Source organism: Carettochelys insculpta, chromosome 6 (genome assembly GCF_033958435.1).
Source record: "Carettochelys insculpta isolate YL-2023 chromosome 6, ASM3395843v1, whole genome shotgun sequence".
In the NCBI taxonomy this organism is placed as follows: domain Eukaryota; kingdom Metazoa; phylum Chordata; order Testudines; family Carettochelyidae; genus Carettochelys; species Carettochelys insculpta.
This window is the reverse complement of record NC_134142.1, coordinates 67906685-67924854: the sequence shown is the minus strand read 5'-3', so window position 1 is coordinate 67924854 and position 18170 is coordinate 67906685. Positions and strand designations below refer to the sequence as shown.

Genomic DNA, 18170 nt, shown 5'->3' with positions numbered 1-18170 from the left:
CATCAATGTAACACTGTTGCAAAGAGGAAATCATTCTAGGAGGTGTAAACGGGAATGTTGTAAGCAAGACAATTCTTCTGCCCTATGCCATGTTGATTAGGTCTCAGCTGGAGTACTGTCCTCTTCTGAACATCACATTTCAGAAAAGATGTGGACGTATTGGAGAGAGTCCGGAGGAGAGCGACAAAAACGATTAAGCGTCTAGAAAACATGACCCGTGAAGGAATATTGAAAAAACTGGGTAGTTTAATCTGAGGAACAGAAGCCTGAGAAGGACATAATTAACAGTCTTTGAGTACTTAAAAGATTGTTATTAAAAGGAGGAAGGGAAATTGTTCTCCTTAACCTCTGATTGTTGGACAAGACGTAACAGTCTTAAATTGCAGAAAGGGTAGTTTAGGCTAGACATTAGGAAATGCTTCCTAACTGCCAGGGCAGTTAAGCACTGGAATAAATAGTGTAAGGAGGTTGTGGCAGTTCTGTCACTGGAGGTTTGTAAGAGCAGGCTAGATGAACACCTGTCAGGGATGGCCTAATTCTTAGTCATGCTGTAAATGCAGGGACTATACTGGATTATCTCTTGAGGTCCCTTCTACAGTCTTGTGATTCCTTTGAGCAGAGGGAAACCATATTCTCTCTCCATATCAAATTGTGCAGGCTGAAGCAGCAGTCTGGACCTTAGGGAGAGAAGAAAACCAATAATGATGTGACCTTGTAGGGGAGATGTAGGACTATGGAATTTATGGGACTGCCTAGAGAGGAGTGCATTCTTGAAGCAAGTGTCAAGTGACACTGCTATGAATGTCTCTTAGGGGTTGGTATGTCTTTGCTGCACTGAAGCAGGGGGACTTCATGGCAGTTAGTCTGAGCCCAAATTGTTTCTGCTTAGACTGGAGCCCTGCCTATGAAATCCAGCAAGGAAGCAGTGGCTACGTCTACACTCGCCAGAAATTTCAAAATGACCATGCAAATGGCCATTTCGAAGCTTACTAATGAAGCGCTGAAATACATATTCAGCACCTCATTTGCATGTGGGCAGCCGCGGCGCTTCGAAATTGACGCGGCTCGTCCAGATGGGGCTCCTTTTCGAAAGGACCTCGGCTGCTTCGAAGTCCCCTTATTCCCATCTGCTCATAGGAATAAGGGGACTTCGAAGTAGCCGGGGTCCTTTCAAAAAGGAGCCCCGTCTGGACGAGCCGCGTCAATTTCAAAGCGCCGCGGCTGCCCGCATGCGAATGAGGTGCTGAATATGTATTTCAGCACTTCATTAGTAAACTTCGAAATGGCAATTTTGAAGTTTTTGGCTAGTGTAGACCCGGCCAGTGGCTCTGAGACCAGGTTTCAGACTGAATGGGAACCTCTATGCTGTTTTTAGCCCAGTAACATGAACTCCGAGATCCCAAGTCACTTGACCACTGGATTTTGTCTGTGTAGACATGGTCTAGTTACCTTGTTTTCAAGTCTTCTTGAAGCTTTCCTCTGCTTGGTGACTAACTTACAGTATTGGAATAGAAACTAATGCTCAGCCACAATGCCAGATTCATTGGGGGGTGAAACACAGGTAATGGATCTTCCTTGCTGTATTATAGTGTTTCTTCCTATGTCTTGGAACAAATACATCTCAGAAGCCAGCAGGAAAAACTATGACCACGTGCCACATGTTCATTTGACTTTTGCAATACTTGCACAGTTTGTCTTCCTCTATCCAACATCTTCATGGTGGCTTTCCTCTTTCTTCCAGTTTGCCCCCGTCCACCAGTGCCTGAGAATGGAGGCTACAAATGCCATCCAACTCCTTGCAGTGACCCTCTGACCTCCGACAGCGTCATAGAGTATATATGTGATGAAGGCTACATGCTGAAAGGTGATTACAAATACTTGACATGCAAGAATGGAGAATGGAATCCAGCCATGGAAATTAGCTGTCGGCTAAGCCAAGGTGAGTAATGCATGGCAGCAAATAGAGAAGGTAAGAAAGTCTTAGCTTCCATTTTAGATTGTCTTCATGATTTATTCTGTGTTTCAGTATTTGACATCTATATTTTGGTAGTTTCTAAAGAATGCAGTAAGCTTGAGCCTGTTCTGGTAGGTGCTGTATAAACAAAATCAATGGCAATCCCAGCTTGTGGTGTAAAAGACAGAACCTTTCCAGCTTTCTAGTCCTGCCCATGTTCTTCAGCACAGCAAAACGGCATATGAAGATGGGCCTTCTGGGTGCAGTTACTCAGGGCTTGAGTGGAGGCTCCCCATTGGCCTGCTGAGACAATAGATTCCATCTTGCTGTGTTAGAGAGTAAGTGGCCGTTAGCGGTATGACGTGCTCTTTCAGTGCTGCTCTTCTGGCTCCTGGCAAGCTGACAATACCTCACACACCTTGTTTTGCCTAATAATATTCTCAGGAGGGACAGGGCTACAATAATAATGCATACAATACCTTCCTCACCTGAGCAAACTTTGTGCACCTGGACCTGTTTTGTGTGTGGGTTTCTGGTTCACCAGTGCTTTCCAACAACCTTTTGTGGAGGGGCTGGTTTATTTGCTTTGGGAGCTTGCAGCCTGCTGCAGCGCAGAGCTCCATGGTGCTATTCATCTTTGGCTTGGCCTCATGAATGTTGCTGATTGCGAACATTTTTCTGTTTTCTTTCTTTCCAAGTGGAAATTGACTGCTTTTGTTATGTTGGGGCTCTCCCAAATTGGAGAGAAATTCCTCTCCCATGACAGGAAAGTAAAACAGTCTGCAGAAAAATGTTATGCAACTGTAATTTAATTGTCCATGGGATTTCTAGTTTTAACAGGGATACTCGGTAAAAGCTGGGGGCAGGGGAGGAGCCCTTGTAAGCCCATTTACTGCTATGTCTCAGCAGCAACAGTAGAGCGTTCATAAACCAGAAAGCACAACTTGTTCACTTAATCAGAAAGCTACCAGAAAGCACCCCTTCTTGCAGTTCACCTGAGCTCTGTGGTCACTAGAACCTATTGGCTATGTCTATGCTATCACCTCCCTTCAAAAGAAGGATGGTAGTTAGGGTGTTGAGAGTTTACTAATGAAGTGCTGCCATGCATAGGCAGCGCTTCCTTAAGCAAATTCCCACCCCCGGCAGCATCTCCAAAGTTTTAAACTTGGAAGTACCAGCATGCATCTAGCCGCAGCTCGCCCACTGCTACTTCGAAGTCCCCCTACTCAAAATTTTGAGGAGAGCAGAGGAGTAAGGGGAGTTCGAAGTTGTCCTGGCACTTCAAAGTACCCGTGGGTGAGCTGCGGCTAGACGCGTGCTGGTACTTTGAAGTTTAAAACTTCGGAGTTGCCACGTGCGGGGGTGGTTTGCTTAATGAAGTGCTACCTATGCACAGCAGCACTTAATTAGTAAACTCCCAACACCCTAATTACCATCCTTCCTTCGAAGGAAGGTGGTAGTGTAGACAAGCCTCTTGTGTAATTCCCAAAGAGAGCCTTTTTCCTTCGGGTCACTCTTACAGCCCTTACGCTGAGCACCTGTGCAAGGTCAGGAGGGGACCAAGCAGAACCTGCACGTCCTCTTTGAATTCGGTGTAGAATTGTCAGACTTCCTCTTTCCCATCCTGCTTCCTCCCCTCAGTCCCAGACTAGGGATGTTAAAGAGCAAGTAATCTGGTAACCAGGCAACGACCGAGATTTCTGTTGGTTACTCAGTTAACTCCCCCGCTCCCCTTGCTTCTGCTGCTCCTCATTTAAAAGACTGAGCCAGCACTCACGGTGGTTCTGCTTCAGTCCCTGCGGGGGCGGTGGGGCGGGGAGAGTGGGCTCTTCTCTCCCCCTTCTTCCTCCCCTGCTCTGCGTTTGAGGCAGTGGTAAACAAAACGTCTCCCGACCATGCATAGAACCCTGATGGGCCATGTGTGGCCCGTGGTCTGTGAGTTGTCCACCATTGATGTAATAGCATTGGCTACTGCATAGAACAGCTTTTGGGGGGAAGATCAGTTCAGAAGAGTCTGTTATTTTAGAGACGACAGAAGCCACGTACAGGCAATTAAAGTGCAGAGAGGGAGAAGATCTCTTCAGTTGTCTTAATTCTGTACTGGCAGGGAGATGAACTGTTTGCTAACAGGTTTGTTAGGCTATGTCTACACTAGCACTTAACGTGGGACTGTGTTGAACGCTGGTGTAGCATGTGCTTTCTTGATTTTTCTCCTGCCAACACAGCTATTGTAGCGCAGCTGCCCTGTCACAATTTACTTGTGCCAAGCCATGGGGATTTCCTTGCTTTCCTTGGGCAGATTGTTCCTTTGGCTAAGAAATCCTGTTATCGAAGCACTTGCCCTGCTGTTCAGTCTAAAACGCCCTTCTTTTGGGCTAAATAATTTTTCTGCCTTTCTCCCTATAGTTATCAAGACTCTTCGCAGTTGTCACTTAATGAAACTGTATGTAAAAACAACAAGTCCAGTGACACCTTAAAGACTAACAATGTTATTAGGACATAAGCTTTTGTGAATTGCAACTCCATGTCCCAAGATGCACAGAGGGAAAGAGACGCCATAGCAGAGACGCAGCAATGGGGATATAACATCCAAGCTAATTCCATCAGGGTGGATGTGGATAAGATGATACCTCAAGTACAAAGAACCTTTCCAAATACTACTTAGACGCATTCTGAGGGTGTCAGATTTGCATAATAATTCCAGTTCAGAATATGTGTTTAACACACACACTCTTTTACTGCTATTCCTTGAGACTCCCTCCATCTTACAGAGAGCATTGAACCTACCTTGTTCACATGATGGCTGTTCTGTGGCATCAACCGTTTAACTTGCTTCTTTTGGCTTTGCAGATAAAGATTCACCCCCAGCGATTGGAGTGCCCACCCTCTCCATCGTGGCCTCCACAGCAAGTTCAGTAGCTCTGATCCTTCTCTTAGTTGTGTTGTTTGTTTTGCTGCAGCCAAAGCTGAAGTCTTTTCATCACAGCAGGTGAGCTCCGTGGGAAAACTTTGCAAAGAGGTTAGGCATTGGGAGATGGAGTATTTATTTACATGTGCTATCTGTTAGGGTGTTGGCTTTACCTCCTCTTTCTGTCATCTCAGCCCCATCACTCTTTTTTCTTTTTTTGTCCTGTTCTTCTGGTTTTTTTTTCTCCTCATCCTTTGCTGTTTTTCTTCATCAGCCTTTTTTTCTTCAAGGCTATGTCTACACTAGAAGCATCTGTCGACAAGGAAATTTCGACAGAACCTCTCAACAGATTGCATCTAAACACAATTTGCTCTGTCGACCAGAGAACTGCCAGACTACGCTGCTCTCTGGCGCCAGAATGGCAGTGCTGCAAAGAGGGCTGCCTGGCAACCAGACGTCCTCTCTGTCGACAGAAGTGTCTACACTGCAGTTGATTGTTATCCCTCAAATTTTTGAGTATTGGAGAGGTAGCCATGTTAGTCTGTATCTTCCAAAAGAACAAGTCCTGTGGCACCTTATAGACTAACAGATATTCTGGAGCATAAGCTTTCATTGGCTTCCTCAGATGCATCAAATTTTTGAGGGATGCTATTGAGGCAAATGCAGAGTTCTGCCAAGACTCTGTGGACAGAATGCTTAAGTGTGTATAACGCTCCCTGATTTATGTCGACAGAAGGTGTGGGCGGGGGGCTTCTGTCAACAAAACTTTGATGTAGACGCAGCCCAAGTCTGGTGCTTTGATCTGCTGGTCTTTTGTAAAATCTGCTCATGTCATGATGAGCAGGATTTGGTTTTAATGGCCATAAATTTGTCATCCTCTGTTCTTTTCAATAAATTTGCTGCTGACAAAAAAAATGCCATCACGCTGATGACCCAAGGACACGCTCTCTTTTCATCTACAGAACAGACCTGCTACTAGAAGTCTTAGCACAAGCTTCCCTTGCCCGCTGCCCTGCCAATGTGCCTCAGCCCTTACCCGGGGAGGCTTAGTTTCCAGCACCTGTCTGTCTGAGTCCATTGAGACTGCCAGCAATGGGAATCAGTACTAAGGCACGCTGGTGTTTTATGATGTGAATGTCGGGTATCAAAAGCTGGGCCCAACCCCCGCCAGATTCACGTCCTGCGTGCTGTGAATGGATCTGAGGAAAGGGCTATCCCTTGCCCTATTTAAACCATGGGCCTCACAAACTCAAGACCTAGTCAAGCTGTGGCTTTTCCCACCTCACCCTCCATGCACCCATTACTTATAGCTGCCCTGCTTTGTGCCTCCAGCAGCAAAAAGGCCCAGGCAGTATTAAGGGTGGCAGGGTTCTGGGGGGTGGCAGTGTGTGTCCATGGGCTTCAGGAAGTACAACATTTGTGAACTGAGAAGTAGTATGCCCAGCTTCGCCTGGAGGTCCCCTGAACTCAGGAACAACCCTGGGCCTAGGCAGCGCTCTGCTTCTTAGTTTCTGTGGTTACTCTTCTCCCATTTCTCCTGAGTAGCTGTTTGCTCTTCTGTTTTCTGTGCTGTTGAATGTAAGAAGTTATCCAAATAGCACTGGGCTGTCCTGAACTTCAGCCTCCTTTCTTTTTTCCAGAGTTGAACAATTACCAAGGTAAGAGCCTGTGTATTGACATCTGCTCCATCCCCTGACAGGGCCCAGCTGCACATGCAAGAGATCCCTCAGTTGCTTTTGTGGCAGTGAATTGTGCTGAGTAAAGGCACTGACCAGGCAGGGTAAATTGATAATTTGGGAGCTTCTGCCATAAGAGCACATCTCTGATTATCCCCACTGGGGGAAAATTAACATACAGGGCGTTCGTCCTACTGACCTGGGGAAAGACAGGTGTACCTGGAGGTGGAGAGGGACCCACATTTCAGCAGCTGCCATTGCTGGGGGTCTGCACTGTGTGGTGCTACCCTTCTTCGGGGTGATACAAGCGTCTCTGCTGAACCCACCACTGCTACACCATACGCAGCTGGTGGGAGGGCCTTGCCTCATTGGAAGGCAGAGTTCTGGAGCAGGCCCATCCCTTCAATAGTCCCAGCCACTGTGACAGGAGCAGAACTCGAGCGTGATCACTTGCATGGCAGCAGCACAAGGAGGTGATTGCTTGTTTTGTTTTTAATGGGATCTTGGTAAAACCCAGTACTTCTCCCCCTGAACAGGTTCCTATTGAGCAGTGCAGTTGGGGTAAGGAAAGGTTCCCTCATGGCTCGGTGGGGGCTCACAGGAAGAGGAGTCACATGCTCTGTTGTCTTTCTCTTTCAAGACGTGATCAAGGTGTATCTGGGGATCAGGTTTCCATGATGGTGGATGGTGTCCAGGTGGCCTTGCCGTCCTATGAAGAAGCAGTCTATGGCAGTGCGGGGAGCTGCGTTCCGCCCTCGGATTCGCGGGTGCAGATTGTGCTGTCAGAGGGAGCTGGGCAGAGTGGAACAAGTGAGATGCAGCAGCAGCAGGACCCAGGGGCACATGACTGCTTTGTTGGTGAGGACGAGACCCCAGGGCACTCTGGACTGTGTGAAGCCAGTGGCTGTCAGCGCTCCGAAACTGTGCTAGTGCACCAGGCCACCACATCTTCCTGGGTAGCCGGCATGGGTAGCAGCAGACGTGTGCACAAAGATGCCCAAGACTCTGAAAGCAGCGATATACAAAGCCTTTTATCACTCACGTCCTCCGAGGAATACACAGATGGTAGGTGACGCGAGGAGGGAGCGCTGAATGAGACGCTAATGTGAATAAGAATAGCTGCTGCAGTGCAGCTAAGCTAGGATGGGAATTACAAGGGCCATTGAGTTTCATGCTTCAGGGCACAAGCTGGTCACCAGCTGAGTGTTCCAAAATTTCCCTGCCTCTGCTGCACAGTATTACGTAATTAGGTGCACACTGGGAGCTCTCCAGCTCCCTCCCCGGCATTCAGCACTGAAGGCAAAATGCCGGAGTAGGACCATCGTGGGGCAGTTCTGACATGTGCTTCCTCCGTCCTTTATCGAGCGGGTTGCAAAGAACTTTGGCTCCAGCAGTATGGGGGAAACGCAGTGCAGGCCTGTGCAGGGGCGGCTGCGTGCTGGAGGGGGGCACCCTTTTGAACATGAGCACTTACACGCCTGAGGCTCTTCCATTTGGGGCTCTGTAACTGGCAAGGCTGGGGACTGGCTAGCGTTGTGCATGAAGCACTACAGACCCAGAGCATAAGCCTCGTTTGAAGTCCTAAGAGGAAAGAGATGTGATGGTCCTTGTGCCTCAGTCCTGTAATGGACAGAGTCCACGTAACGCAAACCAGGCCTCTGGGTTGTCTGGGCTCTGTGGAGGGAAAAGCTTTAGGACAGAGCACCATCCTGCCTGCACACGGGACAGCCTGGGATTGCCACCTCCCCACTCTACAGCGGCACCAAGTTTCACAGACAGTAGAGCAGCCAGGGCAACACCTATAAGGTGGCAGTGGTGATGCAGGTGAGCTGCTGGAGTCCCCCTGAGTTCCCCTCCCCCCATATGCTCCTCCCCCTTTGGGGTACCCCTTGAGTCCCCTGCATGCCCTCCTGGGGTCCTCTCCCTGAGCCTCTCGGCATTCCCCAGCGTGTCCTCCCTCAGGCTGTGGGGGCCCTGCTAATTTCAGGGACGAAAAGTGCGGCCCGGCACAAAAGGTTTGCTCACCCCGCAGTAAACTATCTAAATGGTTAGTTTAGTGTGTCAAGATCATGCTGTACAGCCAGTGCACACTCCTCCCCATTGGAGCCTGTGCTTGCTGAAGTTAAAGGTTAACTTGCCACGGGTCTATTGTCCAGCGGAGGGCGATCAAAATAATTAGGGAGCTGGAGCATATGACTTACGAAGAAAGGTTGAGGGAATTGGGACTGTTTAGTTTGCAGAAGAGAAGACTGAGGGGGGACTTGATAACAGCCTTCAACTTACTGAAGGGAGGCTGCAAAGAGGCTGTTCACAGCGGTCACAGATGGCAGAAGACGGAACAATGGTCTCAAGTTGCGGTTGGGAAGATGCAGGTTGAACATGAGGAAAAACTTTTTCACTAGGAGGGTGGTGAAGCATTGGAATGGTCTACCCAGGGAAGCAGTGGAGTCTCCATCCCTGGAGGTGTTTAAGTCTCGCCTTGACAAACCCCTGGCAGGGCTGATCTGATGGGTTTGGTCCTGCTTAGAGCAGGGGGCTGGACTCGATGGCTTTTTTTAGGTCTCTTCCAGCTCTATTGTTCTATGATTCTGTTTGTTTGCTGCACTGTTAGGCTAAGACAAAAAAAAAAAAAAGTGCTGATCTAAGTCCTGCTAAGATGACAGGGAGACGTACTGCCTGGTTTGTGGGGAGAAGGGGGCCTGGAGAAATGCTGCACTAGCCTTGTACTAGGTTGTGTCTGTATGTGGTGGGGCGGGGGGGCGTGACTTAAGCCCTGTCTGTGCACATTGCTCCCCTCTGTTAGAAGCTCCGTGGAGTGACTGTAAAGTCTGACCTCTTTCTTTTCCTTCCCAGATATTCCATTGTTGAAAGAAGCATGAGGCCTGCTGCACTCGTTTAGCCTTCTCCCTCTTGGTTTCCCCTCTTCGTCCTTGGACTGCAAGCATTCTGTGCAGCCTTCCCCACCTGCGCCAGCTGGGCCCTGGATACTTCCAAGCAGAGACCCTCCTGTTGAAGATCCAAAGGAGGTTGCCAGGTTGTCTCCTGGATACGCCAGTTGGGTTGGTGCGGTGTCGGCCTCCCCATCCCATGTGCATTAGGGGCTTGAGTGATGTAATGAGTCTAAGCTCCTCCCTTTGCCAGATGTTTGACAGCAGGCTCCAGAGAGCAGCTGCTACTTGTGCCTTCCTCCTTCTCACACCGGCTTGTCACAGCTTCTCCCAGGTCTCACCAGCTCTTCAGCAGTCTGGAGAGTGGGGGCCAAGAACTGCTAGCTCATTGGGTGCAGGCATTGCTTATATAAGGCCTTTCTTCCAGTAGCCTCTTGGTGACTAGGACAGGACAGTGGTCCTAAGAGGGCTGAACCTGGGGTTGGGGAGAAGTTCCAATATGGGTGACTTACACTATCCAGCAGTGCTCATAGTTTTTAAAATAAAGTGGTATGTTCTGTAATTTAGTTGCATATTAACAATTAGGCATCAATGACTACTGTAAAGGCAGAGAAGTCTGACATCATTCACAAGATTTTTGGAAGCCCCTGAAGATTTGCTCCTTTTTCTTTCTTTGGTGTCTGTCCTACCTGATTCTCTCTCCTCCCCTACCCCCGCTCCATAGGCATACGCCCTTGATGTAGCAGAGTAACATCTGTCCTCAAGATTCCACTCGAGAAAATCCCTCTCATTCTTTCATCAGCCTCACAGTCCACTCGGCTGGGGCTGCAGCTGCTCCGAGGGCTTGTCCATGCTAAGTGGAAGATCGGCCCCCAGTCAGGGTTGATCTTCCAGAGTTTGATTTTTTGCCCATCTGGTGAAGGCGTGTGGCAAAAATCGATCTCTCTGGGGCCAGCAGTTGACCCCTGTGCTCCGTGCTATCATGAGGAGCAAGAGAGGTCAACAAGAGAGTATAGGTGCTAGGTCTTCACGAGGGAAATAAGTCGATTGCAATATGTTGATTATAGCTATGCAAATGCCATAGTTAGAATTGCATTTTTGAAATAGGCTGCCTTCCAGTGCTGGTCTAGCACAGTCCTGATGCTGGACACTAGGAGAATTCCTGGAAAAAGCTACTTGTAGACAAGGCCTACGAGCAAGAATACTTACAGAACAACCCTGAGTACCTGATCACCAATTCAAAACCCTGTGTTAACTGCACGTTAGGCACGTTCTCCTGACAGTTTGCCACGACTGTGCCCAGCTTATCTAAAGGCCTGTTCGTTTGCAGGTGTCTGACGCTTTATTTAAAAATATCACAGTTGTTGGTGGCTGGCAAACCCAAGCAGGACAACTTTGACTTGACCTGACAGTAAAAATGGAAGAGTAATTCAGACACATTGCCCCTTACTTCCTCAATTTTTCTGAGAAACATTAGGGCTTTAAATGTCCTCTGGATTCATTGGCCATCTTTTGTTTGAAATTGTGTCAGCAGTAAGACTAACACTGTCCACTTACGGGGTTTGTGGTTAGCATCCCCAGTTACCTGCTAAGAGAGACTATAACACAAGGCACTCAAGTACTACACAGCGCTTTGAGTAACTGCTGCATGTCTTCGTTGCCTTACATGGAAAGAGTTGTGCTGCTGTTTTATCCCAGTGGGATCTCTTTGTGCATGCGAGGCTGCTGCTTCATGGGGCCGGGGCTGGGCAGCGGGTTTGTTAATCTCCTTCTGAAGAGTGCCGTTGACTGTTTGGTTGTGTGGCCAGTATGGAGATGGCAGAGCAGTTTTTAAGTAGTGACCTGGAATAGCCACCTCCCTGCTCCAGAGCAAGAGTTCCAAAGACTCTTTGGACAGAGCCTACTTAATATGCCTAGGAACACACCCCTCACCCCTTATGTGCATAGGGCCAGGTAAGACATGGTGGACATTATGTGAGTCGCTTCCTGCCTGGATGATGCTGTACAGGAACAACTGTGTCCCATGGCCAAGTGGGTGTTTGGGGCATGGCTGCGGATTCAAAGGAGTTAGGCAGGCAGGACAAGGGACAACTTCTCTGTAGTTGGTTCCAGCAGCAGTGTTTGGCCCCTCTCTCCCCCCCCCCCCCCCCCCAAAAAAAAAAAAAAAGTCTATGCAACTCATTAGCTGGACTAAGGAAAGATCTGAGGATGGAGGTGTGTGCGCTGTCCCACAGTACCCTGGTCGGGCGGTCAACCAGGAGTTGCCCTGAAATAAAACCAGTGAGCTTGTATGTGAAATGGAGGGAGCAATGAAGTTTGGCTTTACACAGCATGGGGTGACTTCTGGGTGAACAGCTCAGGCCCGTTTCTCTCCCCTTTGTAATTCTACCCCTGCCCAGAGCAGGACTGTATTAGAGTACTTAGTGTTATGTAACACTTTTAAAATGGATTATTGCTACAGTAAATGGGGGTTAAGCTACAGCTGCAGCAGACAGGGATTGGCTGCAGCAGCCTCCCCTGCTCGTTAAATTCCCTGATGCTCATGCCTGTTAATTCCCAGGACAGCTGTAACAGTGCTGTGTCTCTGGGAAACAGCTCCTGTTTCCCCATGCCATGTATCTCATGAATTTAGTCACAAGAATTGTTTAAGAAACACGGATAAGTTAAAAATGTATTTTAAAACCAACTTCTTACCTGTTTTAACACCTTAGCTTACCACAAAAATTTGACAAAGTGGACTTACACAGTCCTTGGTCATTTTGTTTCTGTCTGGACAATTAAAAACCACATTTGTTTCATTTCCAGTTTACTAGTGCTGCAGTACTTGGTTTTCAGACAGTGCAGACACAAGTGTATTTGTCTGTAAAGTATTTCCACTGGAATTTAAAAAAAAAAATCATCATGGAAATACTTACCTTGTTCATCTTAGAACTATTCTACAAAAGCAAATGTTTGAAGTAAATGGCCCTATAAACTGGTCTCCCACTTCTTACTGACGTGCAAACACTGGATGTTTTCTTCCCTTCAAGCAAATGCAAAATAGAATTAATCGTTCTTTAATTAGCTTAACCTTCCCTGGTAATCAAAGCTGACACCCATCAGCCTGGGGGCAAAGGTCAGGTACCACACTAATAGGGTTTTCAGCTGACAGAAGACCATTCTCTTAATAAAGCCAGAATTTGATCCCAGTGATTGACCTTGCTCTGAATGCTGAAACTGAAGGTCATGTACCTAGCAGAAAGCATACACAGTCTACCCACTAGCTCCCACCCACAATAGTGTGGTTATCCCAGTTCTGAGAGAAATAATCAACTGTAGAAGAACAAACCAGCAGTCATGTAGCACTTTAAAGAGTAACAAAATAATTTGTTAGGTGATGAGTTTCGTGGGACAGACCCACTTCAGACCTGGAGATACAAAACGAAAGTGGGTGTGTCCCACAAAAGCTCATGAACTAATAAATTATTTTATTAGCCTTTAAGTGCTACATGACTGCTGGTTTGTTCTGTTAGAATACAGACTAACCTGGCTACCTCTCTGTTACTGAAATAGTTTCCCAGAGTTTCATTCCTGGGGTGTAGGGAGAGGGGAGGGAAAAGATGTGTCTGTAGTCTTAACCATCACAAGAAATAGACTGATAATGGATCATGACCTCTGGTGCAGAGACCTAATTGTAGCATGTTGAGTGTCTGGTAATCTCTGATGCCCCTAGATGCCTTGGTGGTTGCAGAAAACCAGAGCTCTACTTTCCTCTGTGGAAGCTTCCATGTAGACTGGAGACATTTGATCCCAGGCAAGCCAGGGCAAGTCGGAACAAGCTTTAGGGTTATTGTTTTTTTGCCTTCCCAGGCATTCAGCTTTAGAAATTACTTTCCTATAAAAGAGCAAGAATAATGAGCGGAAAATGTAAATAATGAGCAGAAAATGTGTTTGAAAACTTACCTGCTGGATTTTTAAAAGAAACCCCCTTTTCTTTCTCCTTACTGAGCAATATGTGGTGTTACCTGCACATCTTTAAAGTCTGACATAGTCTTGAAAGTGCAGGAATCAATGAAGAGAACTAAACTGCTAAGTGAGAGGCTGCATACTCAAAACTCCCATTTTACTCAGTGGGAACAAGAACTGCAGAATTCAGCCTTAATAAATCACCACTTATTAGCATTAAATTGGAGTGAAGGACACAACCTTCTTTATTATCATAGACCAGAGTATGCCAAAGGAGACAGCCCCCCAACATATGCAGTTTTGTCATCTTTCACATGCTGCACCCTGAAATTCTTAACAACATTCAAATGACATAATTATACATGAAAATTTAAACTAGCTAGCACTTATTAATAAAAAGCATAAGGGAGGGATAATGTCAGGAGGAATTTACAAACTCTGTGCAATAGAAATTCTTCTGTGACTTGCTCTCTGTCCTAATGGAAAGCTTGTTTAAAACCAAACACAAGGGTATTGCTCTGCCGTGTGTGCAACCCAAATATTACAGCACTGGGCTAGGGTGGGAGATCCAAAAAATAAAACTGACCACAAATGACAGTAATCTGGATTAGTTTCTTGTCAGTGCCCAAATTATGAAATGTAAAGTGGGAATCATTATGTCAGTGGTGGAGTGGTTTAAAGATGGGTAAGGAAGATTATTAGTTTGTTTTGTTTATTTAAATAAGGGCTTCACTCCTCTGCGAGTGCAAGGAGTGAAGTTCTGCAGTATTCTTCTCCCTTGTAGGAATGCTGCACAATTAGAGCTCTGCGGATTTGGGACTGAGCAGACCAAGAGGATTCCCTTCCTTTTAAACCACAGGAAACTTGCAACATAAAATTACACTGTGAGCATCATCTTATGTGTTTTCCCCTTGGAAGTGCACACTCAGGGTTTCCCCATTTAACAATTCAATAGCCTTGTGGGATTTTTATGCATCTGGAACTGTGAGTTGGCCTTATAATACATGGAGTAATTTGGGAGGGTGAGAAATATTAACATAATGTGGAGAATTTGGGTTTGATTTGAACCAGGACTGAGCACAGCAAGTTCTGCTGTAAGACAAGCTGGGCTGGGAGCTCATTACTATGAGTACAGAAGAAAAAGAGCCTGAGAGAACCAGGATGTGGGAGAGTAGGAGGAGTTGTTAAAAGCTGTAAACAGCCCTGTAGGTGGCTCAAACTGTTGGGTGCAAATGAGTGTAACGCTGAGTCCATAAGGAAGGATTCGTTGTGCCTAGATGTTCAGATACTAAAAACCAGCCACTTTACCATGGAAAAGGTGGAGACCAGCAAGACACATGTTCATATTTCTTTGTTGGTGAGTTTATATCACATTGTTACAAACTAATTTGAAAAAAATATTTACTTTTGGAGTAGCAATTGTTTTAGTAATATTCTTCGCTTCATGCATCCTGGACACCCCACCTGGTCTCAGTTTCACTTCCTGGTTCTCGAAACGCTAGCATAATGTCATCCTGCAAAAAATAACTTCAGATTAAACTTGATGAAAACATTTGTTCACAAACTTTTATAGTTTAACTTCAGCTCTCTCTGAAAGGCATGGGGAGCCAATCTTAGGCAACCTCTCTGAGCTTCCACTTTGAGGGAGTGTTTTTATCTGGGAGTGTTATATGAACCCTCTCCCAATATTTCAGAACCTTATTTAAAACAAAACAAACCTCAAGAATAATTGTCCCACTCTCATGCCTCCTGGGATAAAGCATGTAAGTCTCCCAGACACCTATTTAGAGATCTGTCGTACATTCTGCTTTGAAGTGGGCTTTCTGGTAACCTTAAAGGGTTACCTGTTGTTGCACCAGAGTGGATGTGTCTGAATTAAATTGATGCTCTTCTGTTTTAACATACGCTTTTGCTTCTGTCCAAGGGTGACCCAAAGAAAGGGGCAGTCTAATTCTGCTGGAAAGTTATGCTTTATTTTTGATTTTCTACTTTACATAAGAGTTCAAACCAAACACAAAGCTGAACTGTCTTGTGGAGCAGATGCTCTGTGATGCCATGGGCAAACTTCAGGTAGTTACAGATAGGGATGCTTGGTTGCCTTCAATACGTTAATTTGTTTTCTGGTTTCTATCTGAGTTCACCACTATGGAATTGTTTGCGGAATGGTACTCCTATATGTGGGCTTTTAAAACAAATGAAACATAATTGATGCTGTGCAGGATGTCACGCAATCAGTTTTATTTTGCTTTATTTTATATATATATTTTCTGGTATCCTGTACATTGCAGTGGGTGTGAAGATAGTATTTTAATATTTGTACAAAGTTTAATTTAATTTTAATTGTTCTATGTATATAACTGCATTTCTAAATTAAAAAAAAAAAGTTCTTTTGAAGTGAATGTCTGACCTCTGTCGTGCACTTTTTTTAAAAAAAACCCTTTGATCTCATGCTGTTTGGCTGAAGCGGAGAGACCAGCAGCCAGATATTTGATAATACTTGGAGATCTCCAGCTGGAAGATACTAAGTGTACTGCAGACAGCAAATGAAGCCTTAACACACCTGGGAGACTGAGGCTGGGAGTGGTTATGGGTCTTCCCCAAGGCCGTGCCACTGCTGTGGCAGTCTCGGGAATTAATCCATAGCTCTTGAATCCCAGACAACCCAAAATCTACGAAACTGGCAGAGTGGGTTTTCTGTTCCCAGCCTAGAACTACAGTAAAAGCAGTGTTATCTGGCACTTAAATAACTGGCAAGGGCTCAACTAACCAGAAAATTTGATTATCCAGTAAAAGTTGTTTGCAGAGCTGGGCTAATTATTTTGAGGGGAAAAATCCTCTGAGCTAAAATTATTCTGCTTGACTGAATGCTTAGCGCTGATTTTTTTTTGGGGGGTGGGAAAAGGGATTTACAAAGGGAAAAAAACCCAGTGCAAACCCTCTGTCTCTGACCAAACTGGTTTGGGACTGGGAGCATATAACACATAACATGTAATCTTATAACTTCACATACAATGCTGATACAAACATTTTGCCAAGACAATAATATGCATCAGATATATTTCAATGATTCCTCACAAAACATGCTGTGTACAAAATGTAGCATACCCTTGTAAAAGCAGTGCACAAAATAATATAGATGGACAGAGGTTTCACTTCCCAAACTTATCTAGCCTGTTATGGCGATGCCTTAGGAAAGCCTTATAACCTGCTTCTCTTCTCCTGTCAAGGAAATCCTATCTTTCAGAAGGCAATGAGGGTAATTTGTTGCTTTGTGCTGACATGGTAGAAGATGGTAACTCTTCTACTAAGTCTTGAAGAGTGTGGAATTTGATTGCTGGACATTTTAGCAGTTTCTGTGGGATGGTTTCACGTGGGCCAACACGTGAGATGTATACGTCATGTTACCATGTGAGAAGGGAGTGGGAGGAGCTGTTTAAAGAAGTTTGATCAGTAGCACATTTAGGGGAAGAAGCGATGGATTTTAGCCAGGCCATCTTGTTCAGTCCAAACATAAAGCTTTTTCAGAATTTCCTATAGAGTGATCATTTTGCCATGGGCTTTTCTGCGTCCCAAGTCCCAGCATAGGAAGAAGCGTTAAATATGCCACAATGCATATTCCATTCATCCTCTCCCACAACTTCCAGACATCCATACAGTATCTTGGTGATGTCTGGAATACTTGTTCTGAAATCTAAGAGCCTTCTTCCAGTCCCATGGCATGTGTGGCCATTCCAGTGTCATGTGGACAGGTGAGGTTGATGCCTTCTGGGAACAGATTTGTATAGTCGTGTTTTGCATGGGGCAGCAGCTCTTGCAGCTGGCAGCAGCTCCTGCAGCCAGAAATAAGTATCATCCTGCAGCTTTTATCTGCTAAATGTATTGGAAACAATTTGCCATCTTGGGTTTGTGCCTGTAGCAAGTGAGAGCCGTGTGCGGAAAAGCTTGACTGAGGTTGGCTGCATTGGGGAGGGAAAAGTCTGCAGCATTAGGCACCGCCAGAGCCATCTCTTGAAGGAGCTCAGTTGGCAGAGAGGCAGCCCGACAAAAATGCCCCTGCCACACAACTGGCTTGAGGAAACCTGCTCCAAAGAGGGAACAGACGTGCACAAACCAGACACCTCCATCTGGCGTTAAGCCAGCCATTTCAGCATGCTTTCCACGCCCTGGGGAAGACATTCTCATTTGTGTGGCTTATCCATGAAAATAAAACCAGCGCTACATCAACACCATCATAACCACGTGCATGAATCCTGTAACAAGTGTCCATGAGCACCAGCCTTGCTGCACACAGCAAGCCCATCCTTTCCAACAGGCTTCCAGATCCCTCCCACCAGTTTGTCGTGCACTAGGTCAAACCTTTCCCACTCTTTGGGCTCTCCCTGAGGCCTCAATTTCCTCCTAGCCTCTGACCCACTTTTGGGTCTACCCCGGGATATGGAAGCAACCCTCCAACTCCTTATTCACAGGGGCTAATGGCTTCCTGTTAGATGTCATCTAAGCAGCAGGTTTGCTTTAAGTGGAAGAGGGTTTATTAATGCAAGCCTCCCAGCCCAATACCTTGGAACAGCAGAATTATCATGACAGCACAGAGATGGCTCTGTTGTTGGACGTCACCATCATCGACCATTGTTAGCTGGGAATTGTGTGCTCCTGAACGTGCTGTCGTGCAGGGTGATCTCTCTGCCCTGTGCCCTCGGTGAACCGTGCAGGCCACTTGCGCTCTGTTCCCTTTCATTTTGCACGACAGTCACTAACTCCAGCTAGGTTCCTGATGGTTCAGAAACGCCAGCTTGATGATA

The 18170-nt window shown here is 46.2% G+C and overlaps 1 protein-coding gene across 3 annotated transcripts in view; it reads left to right on the top strand.

Moving 5' to 3' along the window:
* SUSD6 (sushi domain containing 6) overlaps positions 1-15770 on the top strand; it is a 118658-nt gene extending 102888 nt beyond the window's left edge. For all 3 annotated transcript variants that reach the window (XM_074997176.1, XM_074997178.1, XM_074997177.1), the window contains exons 3-6: positions 1742-1939; positions 4805-4943; positions 7179-7603; positions 9392-15770. In XM_074997176.1, the coding sequence (XP_074853277.1) occupies positions 1742-1939; positions 4805-4943; positions 7179-7603; positions 9392-9417 (788 nt within the window). In that variant the 3' untranslated portion in view covers positions 9418-15770. The remainder of the gene's footprint in view (positions 1-1741; positions 1940-4804; positions 4944-7178; positions 7604-9391) is intronic.
* The last annotated feature ends 2400 nt before the right edge of the window (positions 15771-18170 follow it).